This window comes from Tenrec ecaudatus, chromosome 1 (assembly GCF_050624435.1).
Source record: "Tenrec ecaudatus isolate mTenEca1 chromosome 1, mTenEca1.hap1, whole genome shotgun sequence".
In the NCBI taxonomy this organism is placed as follows: Eukaryota; Metazoa; Chordata; class Mammalia; order Afrosoricida; family Tenrecidae; genus Tenrec; species Tenrec ecaudatus.
In genome coordinates this window covers 75,846,221-75,860,838 of record NC_134530.1, presented here as the reverse complement: position 1 = coordinate 75,860,838, position 14,618 = coordinate 75,846,221, and the positions used below count along the sequence as shown (strand labels likewise).

Below are 14,618 nucleotides of genomic sequence, written 5' to 3'. Positions count from 1 at the left end.
CCTGCATCCGTGAACACAGTGTGATTGGTTTCTCTACTGTGGCTCTTGTATCAGAAATAGAACACAGTGTTTGGAGGTCAGACAATCTAGCTTTCATTTCTAGCTGTAGTGCTGTCCAACTAGCTGTGGGATTGGGGTCATATCAGCTGGTGTAAGTCTCAATTTCCCCAAATGTTAATGTAAGAATACCTGTTTTTCACGTTTATTCTAGGGATTAAAGTGGATACTGGTATTAAAGTAATAGTGCCTCCTCTTCAAACAGTGCTCACTCCATGCTTGGAATCTACCTCTGGCTAACCTCATCTGCTGTAAAATTTGCCTTTGAAGGAAATTTTTGTAATAGTTTTTTATTATTATAATTTGGCTTTTTTGTCAAGGAAATTTCAAACCACAGCTTGAACCCTATACACATATTCCCTACTCTCCAAAAGTCCACTTCGCGCTACTTTGCTTTTACAAAAAAAACTCTATTAGTACCTGCTTTTGCTAACTGAAAGAGCTCCAAAGAGGACTTTCTTCTATACACAACATAAGGCAAAAAGCGAAAAACTAGTGTTGAGCATTTGTTTTGCAGCGAGCCTTTTCAGAGGCAGCGCCTACCCAGATCAATGAGAATGGCATCGCCCAGCTCCTTTCCCAGGAACTACACTCAGCTTCAAACCACCGTAGCTTAGAACTGTGTGAGCACTATCTTTTAGGTTTCGTGTGTTATTTGGTATGATTTGATGTGTTATTTTTGTGTCTGGGCATACTCAAAAATGTTTCCCATGTAACTTAATAGTAATTGCATTTTGCTGTAAGCCATTTCAGCTTACCAAAGTTTGCACAGGAAGGCTCTATTTTCAGATGGCAAGGGAAAGCCTTTATCAATAAGGGTCTTTTTGCTTAGATTCGCATATAGCAACTTATCCTTTACTTTCATCATGTTTATTTAATATGGAGAGAAAAATCTTCAACTTTCTTGAAATTTTTCTTTGAGAGAATTTCACAAATTGGTTTTTTGTTTGTTTCCTTTATCATAAATCTTATCTTCCCATGTAATAATTATAGCTATTCTTAAACAGTTCTTCTACCAGAGTAGCACTAAAACATTATTCCGCAATGTAGACTTTTGTCTTTAAAGCTGACATGTTGTAAATTATGTTGTACAATTTCAGTTTACAGTCTTGGTTATTTTCATATCCAACTATGATAGAGGGCACTTGTTCGAATAAATAAGAGAACACCTTAAGGATTTGAAAATTACCTTGGAACTGAAATAAAACTTCAAACTTTTCCATTCAAATAGAAAAGACAATTCTGTGTTCCGGTATTTGAAAAAAAAAATCAGTCTGAGGGGGGATTTAGAAAGTTCAAGAAAAAAATCCATTATATTTTCATTTCATTCTCCACATTGTTTTGAACCTCCCCCATAAATGTGAGAGAGATTTGCCAACTGATTTTAGTATTTTCTCTGCATACTTGAATAATTAAAATTAGTGCTTCTTTTATGTCAAATGTATTTGAAATGTAAAGAATGTAAATTCCATTTTATTTTTAAATTACCACTTTTTTTGCAGTTTCTGCTTGAAACAGACTTAAACACGTTAATAGAAATCTGCAACAGACATCTGTACAATCGGAGATATAATCATCTTCGCCTTTTGTGAGTGTAGGGAAGCAAAATTCATTCATATTAGTAGATGCTTTCGGAACTCAAAGTGTAGCATGTTCTTTCATGATACAGCACTGAATATTTGTCTTTGCAATTCTTAACTGCGCATTTACACTATTGAAGAAATATTACATTAGTGGATACTTTAATTGCTTATTGTTTATTTTCTTCTCTTTTCAGAGAAAGCTTCTTGCTATCTACCTCCACCATGATGAAAGTGTATTAACCAACGTGTTCTGCTCACAAATGCTGTGTGCTGAATCCATTGTCTCTTATCTGAGTCAAAATTTTATAACCTGGGCTTGGGATCTGACAAAGGATGCTAACAGAGCAAGGTAATAATGCTGTTCACAAGGTATAAGTTGGGCTTCTTTTTTTTTTTTTAAGTCATCGCTGTGTTTGTTTTCATGATTAACGTTTCTCAGCCTCAGATTAAATCTTCTACCATTATATTTCATTAGAATACATATAGCTGTGTGTCATTGTGAATACATCCATTAACTTATTTAAAAAAAACTCTTTTTAATCAAAGATTCGCCCCAAAACGAAAATATATTTCTCTTGCCTTTGTTGCAATAAGATACAGTAATTTTCTATTAGGTTGTTAGATATTAGAAAAAAATCCAAATTCTAATGTTCTGAAAAGGCAGGACAAACCTAACATAGGATCCTAGTGGTAAGTTTATTTTTTATAACTTCAGTGAAGACGGCAGGATATTCTGGACCAGTCCAGTGGTATTGGTAATAGCTTAACTCTAGCATATGCTAATTGATGTAATCGCTTTATTGCACACATTCTTTTGCACACAGCTCACAATACACCCATATTCTCAATAGGGAAAAATAATCCCTTTCCCCACTGTCAGTATGAGTTTGCTTATTGTGTTAATCACAATATCTGTGAGAAATAATTCTTCATATTTTACCTGTTTGTGTTTCTCACATAAAATTTATTCCATCATGTTTAATTACACATGTGGCCACAACATCACATGATGCTACTCTGTGTGTTAACACAATCGTAATCACAGTCTGCTGGTTTGTGAACAGGGAGATTAATTCATTTTAAAGCAAGTCTATAATAGTTAACTAATTTAAGCAGTTATAGGACAGTTCAAAATCATCAGATTTGTCTTTCTACTCTTCTATGGTTCATTGAAGTTCTGGTTATTATTCAGGCTGTTTATATATATATAGATATATATATATGACTTAAATCTGAAAAGAAAGATGATTCCTCCTTTCAATGTGAGGCACAGGAATGTTGAAGCAATTTCTTCATTTACTACTACCTATCTTTAAGCAAATGGTTAAGAATTTTCATAGGATGACTTTGTCTGCTTTGGAAATCTTCCCTGTTATGCATAAATAAAGAACCTTTAGCACCTGTATTTGTTTAAATTAAATCAGGTTATTTTTCACACTCAGTTAAAGGTGATGAAAAGCAGTGCCAAAAACAGATAAAAATGCAGCATCGAAGGTCTTTCATGAGGCAAAATACACAGGCTGGAGACTTGGCTAAATCTTTTGCCATTCACTGGCAGTAAGGAATCTCCTCCTTTCCTTTTATCCACAACTTGATGGAGAAGGAAACACTATTTCTAAACCATCTGTAGTGGCTAAGTTCAGCTGGCTGCCTGCTGTTATTTTGTTCTATCCTCTGTTTAATTCCTTAGTTCCTTTTATTTTACAATGACAAAAAATTGCAGTGTAGTTTCTTTTGAAAAACCGTGTTTGAGGGTTTTGCTTTTTTTTTTTATGACTAGCAATCAACAGCCATGTAATTGCTTTGTTATGTTTTACTAAAGAAGTCTGTTAAGTAGCACAACTTTGATACACTAGTAATAAGAGTTTGCAGGTTACAGAGACACCTGTGGTGACCAAAGCGACAGAAGCTGCTTATTAGAAAGAGCCAGTACAGCTGTGTCCTATTAACTCCTTATGACACTTTTTTAAACACAAAATAAAGGCCTTGTTTAAGGCTTTAGAGCTGTTTCTCAATGAATTACAGGACTGACTATGAAGTATGACAGGATATTTTAATCTACATTTTTTAAATGTAGCATCCCATGATTAAATTACTGTCATAAAAAGTGTGATATTAAAGACTTAAAATAATTTTCAAGATAATAAACATGTATGGAACAAACAAATGGAGAAGGGAGAACAAATGGAATTATTTCTGAAATTTAAGATACTTGGTATCCTTATTTACAATCCAATTACACATATGAATTAAAGACAATTTTCAACTAAGGCAATTAAATTTCTCTATGTAAGGCAAATGGGGAAATACACAGTTTACAAATACAAGATAAAAAAAATCACTGTAGTGGCTTGTATCCAAAAGTGGATTTCCTTAGATCCGAAAAACTACACAAAAATTAACTTCTTAAGTTAATGTACTGCCTCAAAAAGGCTTAACTTAACCACAGTTTCTTACTGTTTATCATAGATATATGTAAATAAAAGTGTATAATTGAGTTTCCTGCACTATGCTCTTTCTTGGATATTTATCACCACATTTCTCTAAAGGTGTTTGTCATGAAAATTGAGTGCATGATCTATTTGATGCTTTTAACATAGAGAAACAAAACCTCAAACTTTCACTAACTCAGTAGAGGACTACTATTATTTCATTACCACTAATATTTATTGATCAGTGATGTACATATCAAAAAATTGTACCATCTTTGCATACTTTCATATGACCAGCAAGTGGGGTAGATTAATATGAAGATAGGTTAAAAAGTATTGCTATAAACATATAGAAACTGTATTAAATAAAAATATAAAAATGTGACGCTTTTATTTCTTAATATATCATGTATGTAAGTCTAGACCCTTCTGAGGTATTTCCATCTCACTAGCCCTTCTCAGAAGAATTCTGTAAACGTCCATATATACTACAGCACAACATCCTGTAGGACAGCGGTTCTCCACCTCTGGGTCACCACCCCTTTAGGGATTGAACAACCCTTTCTCAGGGGTCACCAATTCATAACTGTAGCAAAATGACAGTGATGAAGTAGCAATGAAAATAATGTTATGGTTGGGGGGATCACCACAACATGAGGCACTGCAACATGCCATGGCTTTAGGAAGGTTGAGAACCGCTGCTCTAGGAACTCGTGCTTCTTTTAAATGTTCCTGGAATTTTGAGAGAAAAAATGTCTAAAGGGATCAGGTCAGAGCTCTGGAACCGATGAATAGAATAGGGTTTCTCAATGAAATTTTCATAGGACAACCCTTGCTTCCAAGAGAATAAGCAGAAACTTTACTGTGATGGGAGAAAAATGACCTTGGTACAGCTTCCCTGGCCTTTTCCTCATGAATGCAGCTTTGAATTCTCTTAAAACACCTTCCTAATAAGCCCCAGTGATTACTCTGTGTCCTTTAAGAAAAGCGATCAAGATGACTCTTTAATAGTTGTCATAACTTTCTATGCTGACCTCTCTGCCTTAAATTGAACTTGCCTAGTCCATCCCCTCATAAGCCACTGTTTTGATTGGACCTCTTTTTTAAGGTTCCTTAACGAGACTTAGAAAATGTATTACTGAGAGGACTTGTCTGTAACCATCACTCGCCACAGAGACTTACTTAAATGCATCTTGTTTAGATTGAAGTCATGCATGTATGAACTGGAATCCTAGCAGCAAAACGTCTTTTATTTCCCTTAGAATATGCAAGGGAGAGGCGCTTGGTGAGGTTATGAGCTGGGTACTGGGCTACCAGCTGCGCAGTTGGCGATGTGGTCTGCCATAGGAGGAATATGAGGCTATCTGCTCCCATAAGGATTTACTGTCTCTGAAACCTTACATAGGATCCCTTTGAATTGGTTTGGTTAGAGACTTGGAAATGGAGAAGTAGTATCTAGGCATACAAATAAAATTGGATTTCCTATTTATTATCTCTGATTTCATTATGACTACTGTAATCATTCAGTGAACTGTGTTTCTAGTCCCATGTATGAGTACTATAGTTCAGGCTAATCATACAGGTTTAGAGAATCCTTGGCCTGAGAACTACTTAATCTGGATGCTGTTTCATCTGAAATAATAGCTGGGGATATTAATGCCCAATTAGAAAAGGACTTGCCAGGTAAATTTACTTTTGCTTAAGGAATGCCCTAATGAAGTCTATGGAAACCTTAGCCCTGCATTCACAATCTACTGTGAAATTTTTATGTATGAAGAATGTAAGTGAAGGATATTGAACTAAGAGAATGTTTTGGAAAAGTTGGTAGACTGTAAGGATCACAAAATATGAGCCTCTTTCACATTATAATTTCTTGGTTTCTCTAACAAACCAGATTTTTAAAGAAACAGATACCACTATTTTCTACTATGAGATGATGTTTTGAATTTCCCACATCTGAATGACTCTTTCTGAATTGAGTATGTAATTGACCAACCCATATCTATATAAAATGGTTTAAAATAACTGTAGCCTGGTCTGAAAACATCCCAAATATTTGTTTACACTTCAAGCTTTCGCTGTAATAGCATGTGCCTGTCTGTATTCTGCCCAACTAAATTGTGCTCTGCTGAGATGGAAACCAGCTTACTGCCATTGAGTCGATTCTGACTCTTTGTGACCTTGTAGGACAGAATAGAACTGCCCGTGTGGGTTTCAAGACTATAAATTTTTATGGGACTAGAAAGCCTCAACTTTCTCCAAAGGACCAGATAGGTTCACAATGTTGCCCTTGTAGTCCATTGCATAATCCACTGTGCCGCCTGGGCTCCTGATCTGCTGGAAAGACTTATTTTATTTGTCTTACTAAACAAGGCACCTAAATTCTAGGAGAAATGTACTCAATGTTTGTTAAATAAATGTTTGTATCCAATTATATTTAGGAATGTTCATTATAATCTCAATATTACACATGCAAAACTGGATAGTCATATTATCTTTGCAGGATTTCAGGGCCTTTCTTTAAACAATGGCCATAAAGGCTTTGCTAGTCTTAAGAAGTACCTAAGAGTATAATTTACTAAATATTCATTTGCCCAGTGTTTCTGGTAGAAATAGTAGGATAAATCTAAAAAGGAAAGAGTTAGAAAGGGGTTGTTAGTTGTTACTAGATGCCACTGAGTCAGTTACAACTCATCGCGTCCGTGTGTACAGCAGAAGGAAACACTGCCTGGTCTTACCTCATCCTCACAATTGTTATGTGTGAACCTCTTGTTCCAGCTATCTGTCAATTCATCTCCTTGAGAGTGTCCCTCTTTTTGCAGGCCTTCCACTTTACCAAGCGTAATATCCTTCTCCAAGCACACTGGTCTCCTGATAACAAGTCTGAAATACGTGAGGTTAAACATTGGCATCCTTTCTTCTAAGGAAAAGTCTGGCTGTACTTCATCCAAGTCAGATTTGGTAGTTCTTCTTACAGTACATAGCACTTGGAATATTCTTTGCCAACATTATGATTCAAACGCATCAATTCTGCCGTCCAACTTTTGCGTGCATGTGGAGCCACTGAAAGTAGCCTGGCTCGGGTCAGGTGCACCTTAGTCCTCAAAGTTATACTTCCTTACTCTTCAACACTTAAAGACATCCTGTGCCTCACATTTGGCCAATGCAATATATCATGTGATCTCCTGACTGCCACTTCCCTGACCATCAATTGTGGATCCAAGCAAAATGAAATCCTTGACAATGTCAATCTTTTCTCCGTTTATCATGATATTTTCTTTTTTTTTTTATCATGATATTTTCTCTTTTTTTATCATGATATTTTCTTTTCTTTTTTATTTATTTATTTATTTATATTTTATTAGGGGCTCATACAACTCTTATCACAGTCCATACATATACATACATCAATTGTATAAAGCACATCCGTACATTCTTTGCCCTAATCATTTTTATTTTTTTTAATTTTTTTTAATCTTTTTATTGGGGCTCATAAGGCTCTTATCACAATCTGTACATACATCAAATGAGCAAAGCACCCTTATACATTCGTTGTACTCATCACTCTCATAATTCACCTTCCACTTGGGTTCCTGGAATCAGCTCAGTTTCCCTTTTTTTCCCCCCATATCATGATATTTTCTATTGGGCAAGCTGTGAGGATTTTTTCCCCACGTTCAGTTGTAATCCATATTGAATTATACAGTCTTTCATTTGCTGATGGGACGCAAATCAGAAAGAGGAAAATGGAAACAAGCAGGCACTAGAACCCGAGGACCTCTGCTGATAGGATTATTCATTCAGCTGCTAACTGAAAGGTCAGTGGTTCCAACTCACCAACCAATTGAGCACGAGAAAAGACTTGTTTAATTTTCTCTTGTATTGATTTCAATGTAGGAAACTCAATGGAGCAGTTTTCACTGCCCTGTAGGGTCACTGTGAGTTGGAATTGATTTGACAGCACAATCAATCATATTAGCAGAGAGATCTGCACTTGCTTTTAAAAATGACTAAAAAAATACCTTACGGAAGGTGTATACTCAATTGAGCAAACGTTTACTGAATATTTCTATAAACCAAGAGTGGTGCTATGCACTGAGGGTGAAAAGTTGAGCAAAATATCTTAACCCTCAAAACATTCATAGTCTAGGTGATAAACCAGATATAAGAGCAAATATACAAGGGATGTACAAGGTACTTTGGGATTATAAGAGGAGTCTTCAAAACACTTGAAGGACAGTGGAGTTTTTCCTTGAACTTTATATCCTCGATCATAGCATAAACTCATAGGTTTTCTACTTTAGGGGACAAGGGAAGGGTTTGAGAAGTTGACATGTGAAAAGATGATTGCAAATTTTACTCTTTCTGTTCAAAGAATTTTTTTTTCACTAGTAGCATTCCTAGTCTATTGGGTTGCAAATAATTGCTGTTCTTTTAAAAAGGTACTGATATTTAAAACTTCACAATTCGATCATCTAAAATGAGGAATCAGTGATTGAGATCATTGCAGAGGAGAGAAAAAATAGAGGAAACTGTCCAACTAATGTAATCCTGTATGATCTGAACCAGAGATGATTCAGTACAACCAATTCTGATGGGCAGATGCAAAGAAATAATTTTGTTAATACATCTCAATTCTGGCATCTTCTTACAGGCAGAAAACAAAGTAGAGTTGATAACCCCATTTGGATGTGCAACATGTAGAAAATAATCATGGATTTAACTATTACAGTACAAATATTTTTGAGGACCATGTATTCTTAGTGTATGACTGCTTATCTATAAAAGAATATTTTCTTAAAATTAAGAATAAGTATCATCTTCAGGAGACCATGGCTCTCCCCATGTTTCTCTTGCCTCAAATTGAGTTAAATTATACAATCTGTATACCCCCATAATATGTTGTTGTTGTTGTTGTTAGGTGCCATCAAGTGACCTCTGACCCGTAGTGATCCTAATAACGTACAATGGAATAAAACGCTGCCCAGTCTTGCACCATCCTTATGCTCATTACTATGCTTGAGCCGTTGTTACAGCCACAGTGTCAGTCAAACTCATTGAGGGTCTTCCTTTTTGTCACTGACCCTTGATGTTTTCAAGCATAATGTCCTTCTCCGGGACGTCCCCCTCCTGATAACATGTCCAGAGTACCTGACATGAAACTTCACCATTTAACTTCTAAGGAACATTTTAGTTGTACATATTTCAAGACAGATTTTTCATTGTTTGGCAGTTCATGATATATTTAATTTTCTTCTCCAACACCATAATTCAAAGGTAGCAATTCTTCGTTCTACCATATTCATTAACCAACTTTCACATGTTTCTATATATTCCTATATTAATTTGTATTACTGACATTCCTTACCTTGTGTGGTTATCACCCTGCCAGATCACCCCCCTTGAGACTATGAAGCTATGTCCACAATCCCAATTCTTTACCTTGTACCTTAAGAGATAGTTCTGTACTTATTTTATCTTAATTTAATCTCTCAAAGATTTATTGAAAAATAATGGATTAACAGAACATTGAATAGGAGGAAGAATATTAGTAATATTGTTATATCCTTCTGATTGTGTGTTCTTCTTCCTCATCCACTAATAGAATTGATAAAGCTAAACCCTTTATTAAACTTGCAGAATGATCTAGAAATTTCCAGACTGTCTTCTGCCTTCTAATAGTCTTGTAGAGAATATTTGGCCAATGCTCATGTATCTCAGGCAACCCAGGCCATCTAGGAAGAGGCTTGAATGACAGCACAAATGAATTAACTTACTGTTTCCGGGGTTTTTTTTAATAGCTATCCAAATGTCTGTATGATACCCCGGAAACAATTTGCCTCCAAATTGAACCATCCTGGGATGGTACTGAACCTTCTTCCGGGGTGGTAATAATGATGAACATAAATATGTTCATAAGTCTATAACTGCTAGAGGAGCTACACTAGGAAATAGCCAGGCAAGTTTCACTGGGCACCATCAGAGCTAACAATATAAAAAACAGTATTCATTTGTTTTTCCCTGGAAGTGCTGGACTGCAACTGCGAGATTGGGGTTTCAAACCTACCAGCTGTTCCATGGGAGAAACCTATCTGCTCCCATCAAATTTTGCAGCTCAGAAATCCTATTTTTGTTGTTAAGTGTCATCAAATTGGTTCTAATGCAACAACTCCATGGGCAATTGAGGGAAACGCTACCACACCCCAAATTGTTCTCATGGTTGAACCTATTGTGGGAGCCATTGTGTCAGTCCATCTTGTCTAGGGCTTTCCTCTTTCGCTCCTTCTCTACAGAACTCTGATAGAGGGTCGCTATTTGTTGGGATGAACTGGAAAGTGATAGGTTTTGATTTCTTAGGGCTAGTTGGATGCCTTTGGGGTACATGGAAGCATTAGTTAATCAATACCCTCCATGTTGAGCCTATAGATTCTTTGATAAAGTTGCTTCATCAAGGAAAGACATTTCCAATATATAAGATAGTCAACCAGTATTAACCACTATTAAGTGGGTTAGTGAGTATTCCTTAATCCGGGAGTAGGAACCCATAAGATAAAGATCTCATTTTTCCAACTTTTATAGGTGCTGTTTTATGTGATCTAATTCTAGGGAAAGCATTAAAACACCGAATTTAACCAGGCCTGCCTTCAAACTGATTTGGTCCATTTTGAGCCCCAGTTGAGAATTTGCTCTTACACCCCAAATATATTGAATCAAAAACTACAGTTTTGTTAGCTTTCCAGGTCATTTTTATATTTACTGGTTCTTATGTAATAGTAGGCTGCTAACTGAAAGGTCAGCAGTTCGAAACCACCAGCTGATCCATGAAAGACAGAACTTTCTGCTCCCATCAAGAGTTACAGCCTCAGATATTCACAGATGCAGTTTTACCCTGTCCTCTAGGGTCTCTGAGTAGACATCGATCAAGTGGCAATGAGTTTGGTTTTCAGTTTATGTATCCAGAAGAATCACTTGGGGATCTTGTTGAAATGTAAATTCTAATTCAGTATATCTAAGGTGGGAAAGCAAATTCTCGGTAGAGGGTTGAAATGGAACAAACCAATTTAAAGCTTTGAATTTAACTATTTTAGTGCCAAATGGGTAATCAGGCAAGTATGAATGCTGAAGAATGAGTTGCTTTATTTTGGGTAAGTTCCTGAGGTGAAAATGTTTCCCACATCAGTGTACATGCTACAAAGTGTTAAATCAGGCATTGCACACTCTTTCTAGGCAGTGTTCAGAATAGCTGCAGTGTCCTAGGAATTGCTGACAGTGCCTGAGCTACAGAGGTTGCATGTAGCATATGCATCACGTTGTATTAAATTCTGCTTGCACACTACCAGTGTTTATAGGTGGGAATGCTCTTGTCTGAATAGTAGCTTTTGAACCTATGCCCTTGGGTGCAGCGTGTCAGGCCACGGCAAACTTCCACTGTTGCACTGACAGGTATCTGTTAGCCTTAATATTCAAGTGATAGTTTTCCACATTACTTAATCTTGGGCTAGAGTTAATTGACTTAAAGTACTTATTATCTTCACCTGCACTTTCCATCTCAGTAAATTAGCCATATTCACAGTGGCTAACCCTTAATTCCAAACCTCTCAGTGGTTCATGCCTGGCTGAAGCCTAGCTGACCATGCTACTCTAACCCTGTACTTCATGTGACCCAGCAAATATAGCCCAGGGGTGGGGTCCACGTTGAGACTCAGGGAGTGTTAATTTCCAGCTGCTACCCTAGGAGCAAATACAGATTCTGCAGAGGTAGCTAATAAAACAGATGGACATGTTGTGGTCAGGGTACTAAGACTTCTAGAGAGCCTTCATGCCAGGTTGTCATATAATTTTCCCCAAATGTCTTTATTCCATCTGTGCAAAATTTTTCTTCCGGTGCTTTTAAAGGAAGTATATTGCCATCCTAAACATCCCAGGTCAAGGGCTTAATTAATGCTTTAAAATAAAGGTTCCAAAACACCAGGAGAGTTTGTCATTTTCTCCCTGGTTTGTTTTGTGAAGAGGGAGGAGAAAAGGTGAGGAGGAACCCCTCCTGTTCCATGATTACATCCTACCCACTCATTTTCTCCTTTTCTCCTCTGCTTTTGATTTTTAGTGGCGGTCTTAACAGAATGTCAAGATCAATTTGCAGCATGGTTTAACTCAAGGTTTGCGTTCTGCCAGCAGCAATTGTCCCTGCAAACAATGCCGTGTGTTCTTGTAACTTCAGAAGCTTTTAGAAGGATCATGGCAAGGGCAGCATCTAATGACTTTATTAGTATAGGGTTTCAAAATGGGCTCAGTAATTGTTCATATCTTTTTGTCAGCAAGTCATAATTACTGCTCAGCGCTGTCCAAGGGTGCACTTGTGAATAGTTTCCTAACAGTAGTAAAAGAAAGGAAAGAGTGAAAGGATAAAAGGTGATGGCCTCTTTCGATTGAGAACAAGCCTGTCTGTATATAGAGGATGGATGACTAACCTGTTCATAATACAATCATCAGTATTTTTAAAATAGAAGATTATCCATTTAAAATTGTTCTTGAGATAATTTTATATGACCAGTGTATGAGCTTTTTTTCCCCTTTTAACTCTCCTTTGGGTATGTTCCTCTCTACTTCTTACTAGTGTAAATGAAATGGCCTGGTGGTAGCTAAATCAAAGCATTTGTGAAAATATAATAAGCAGGATTTGTCTATAATAATTTAATTGATGCTATTCAGAAATATGCATTTAAACTGGGTGCCGTTGTCAAGAACAAATCTATTTGCAAACTATTATTTGAAAAGAATAATGAAAAACTGCTACTGTTGACAGGTCCAAAAGAACACTTAGATTTTTATCAAAACGTATTTTTCCCGTGCACTGAATCATAGGTTCCGAAACTTACTTGCCCTCTGTCAAATAAAAGATTTGCCGATTGCCCCCTAGCAATGAATAACTTTTATACTGTAGTCCATAATACAGGATACCATGTAGCTGTCTGCTTTTGCAGCTCCCCTGGGTCATTCTAGCCTCCTCCCCAGGGAACAATGTCACTTACTTTGAGAATCACTGGACCTAGAGCTTTCTTGTTGCCTTACAAGTCTTCTCCTTGGCCTTTCTCCTTCGCACTCTGTGCTTTGGATAGTCTAGGTATCGAAGTTCTAAGAGTCACAGAACTAAAAGAATCATTACCTTCTTCAGATGTATGAAGGTTTAGCTTAATACTAAGCTTTGCCCCTTTGTGCTCTGTTACTGAACCCTTTTCTATTCTGCGACTGCCTGTAGTGTTGTATTGAAGTACAAATATTCGCTCCTTATCACTAGTTAGCCATGTGTTTTAAGATGTGTAGATTCAAGTAAATATGACTGCCAGAGATATTGATCCAGTTTTTATATAGGTTAGCTAATTCTAAACTGAAGACATTTCTAAAACAAAATATCTTTTTAGTTGTTTGTTTTTAGTATATTGCATCATGTCTTTTGCTTTTCTTCTTGCTTAAAACCAAAAGGTCTTGTAAAGGATGTTTGTTTTCTGCTGTTCCCTGTTAATAATTTTACATCCATGATTATTTTTTTATCTTTTTTTACATTTTATTAGGGACTCATACAACTCTTATCACCTTCCATACATATACATACATCAATTGTATAAAGCGCATCCATACATTCCCTGCCCCAATCATTCTCAAGGCATTTGCTCTCCACCCAAGCCCCTTGCATCAGGTCCTCTTTTTTTTTTCCCCTCCTTCCCCTTTTCCCCCTCCCTCATGTGCCCTTGGTAATTTATACCTCGTTATTTTGTCATATCTTGCCCTATCCAGAGTCTCCCTTCCCCCCCCTTCTCTGCTGTCCCTCTCCCAGGGAAGAGGTCACATGTGGATCCTTGTAATCAGCTCCCCCTTTCCAACCCACTCACCCTCCACTCTCCCAGCATCGCCCCTCACACCCTTGGTCCTGAAGGTATCATCCACCCTGGATTCCCTGTACCTCCAGCCCTCACATGTACCAGTGTGCAGCCTCTGTCCTATCCAGGCCTGCAAGGTAGAATTCGGATCATGGTAGTTGGGGGGAGGAAGCATCCAGGATCTGGGGGAAAGCTGTGTTCTTCATCGGTACTACCTCGCACCCTAATTAACCCATCTCCTCTCCTAAACGCCTCTATGAGGGGATCTCCATTGGCCGACACTTGGGCCTTGGGTCTCCACTCTGCCCTTCCCCCTTCATTTAATATGGTATATATATACATATACACATATATACACATACATACACACACTTATATCGTTGTTGTTTTTTTTGCATGATGCCTTATACCTGGTCCCTTGGCACCTCGTGATCGCACTGGCCGGTGTGCTTCTTCCATGTGGGCTTTTTTGCTTCTGAGCTTGATGGCCGCTTGTTCACCTTCAAGCCTTTAAGACATCCATGATTATTTTTAAAGAATTTTTACCAATCGTATTACTTATGCCACTTAACTTATTAGCAGACTCCTTTTTTATAAACACTAATAGTAAAGTTGAGAAATTAAAAAAATATTTAATTCCATCAACTAAACCCAAGTGTGGAAACTAAAAC

General features: G+C 37.1%; 1 protein-coding gene across 1 annotated transcript in view; it reads left to right on the top strand.

Moving 5' to 3' along the window:
* The window catches only part of FAF1 (Fas associated factor 1), a 504,460-nt gene that overhangs the window by 365,060 nt on the left and 124,782 nt on the right, over positions 1-14,618 (top strand). The window contains exon 13 of the mRNA XM_075555846.1: positions 1,835-1,989. Coding sequence (XP_075411961.1) covers positions 1,835-1,989 — 155 coding nt within the window. The remainder of the gene's footprint in view (positions 1-1,834; positions 1,990-14,618) is intronic.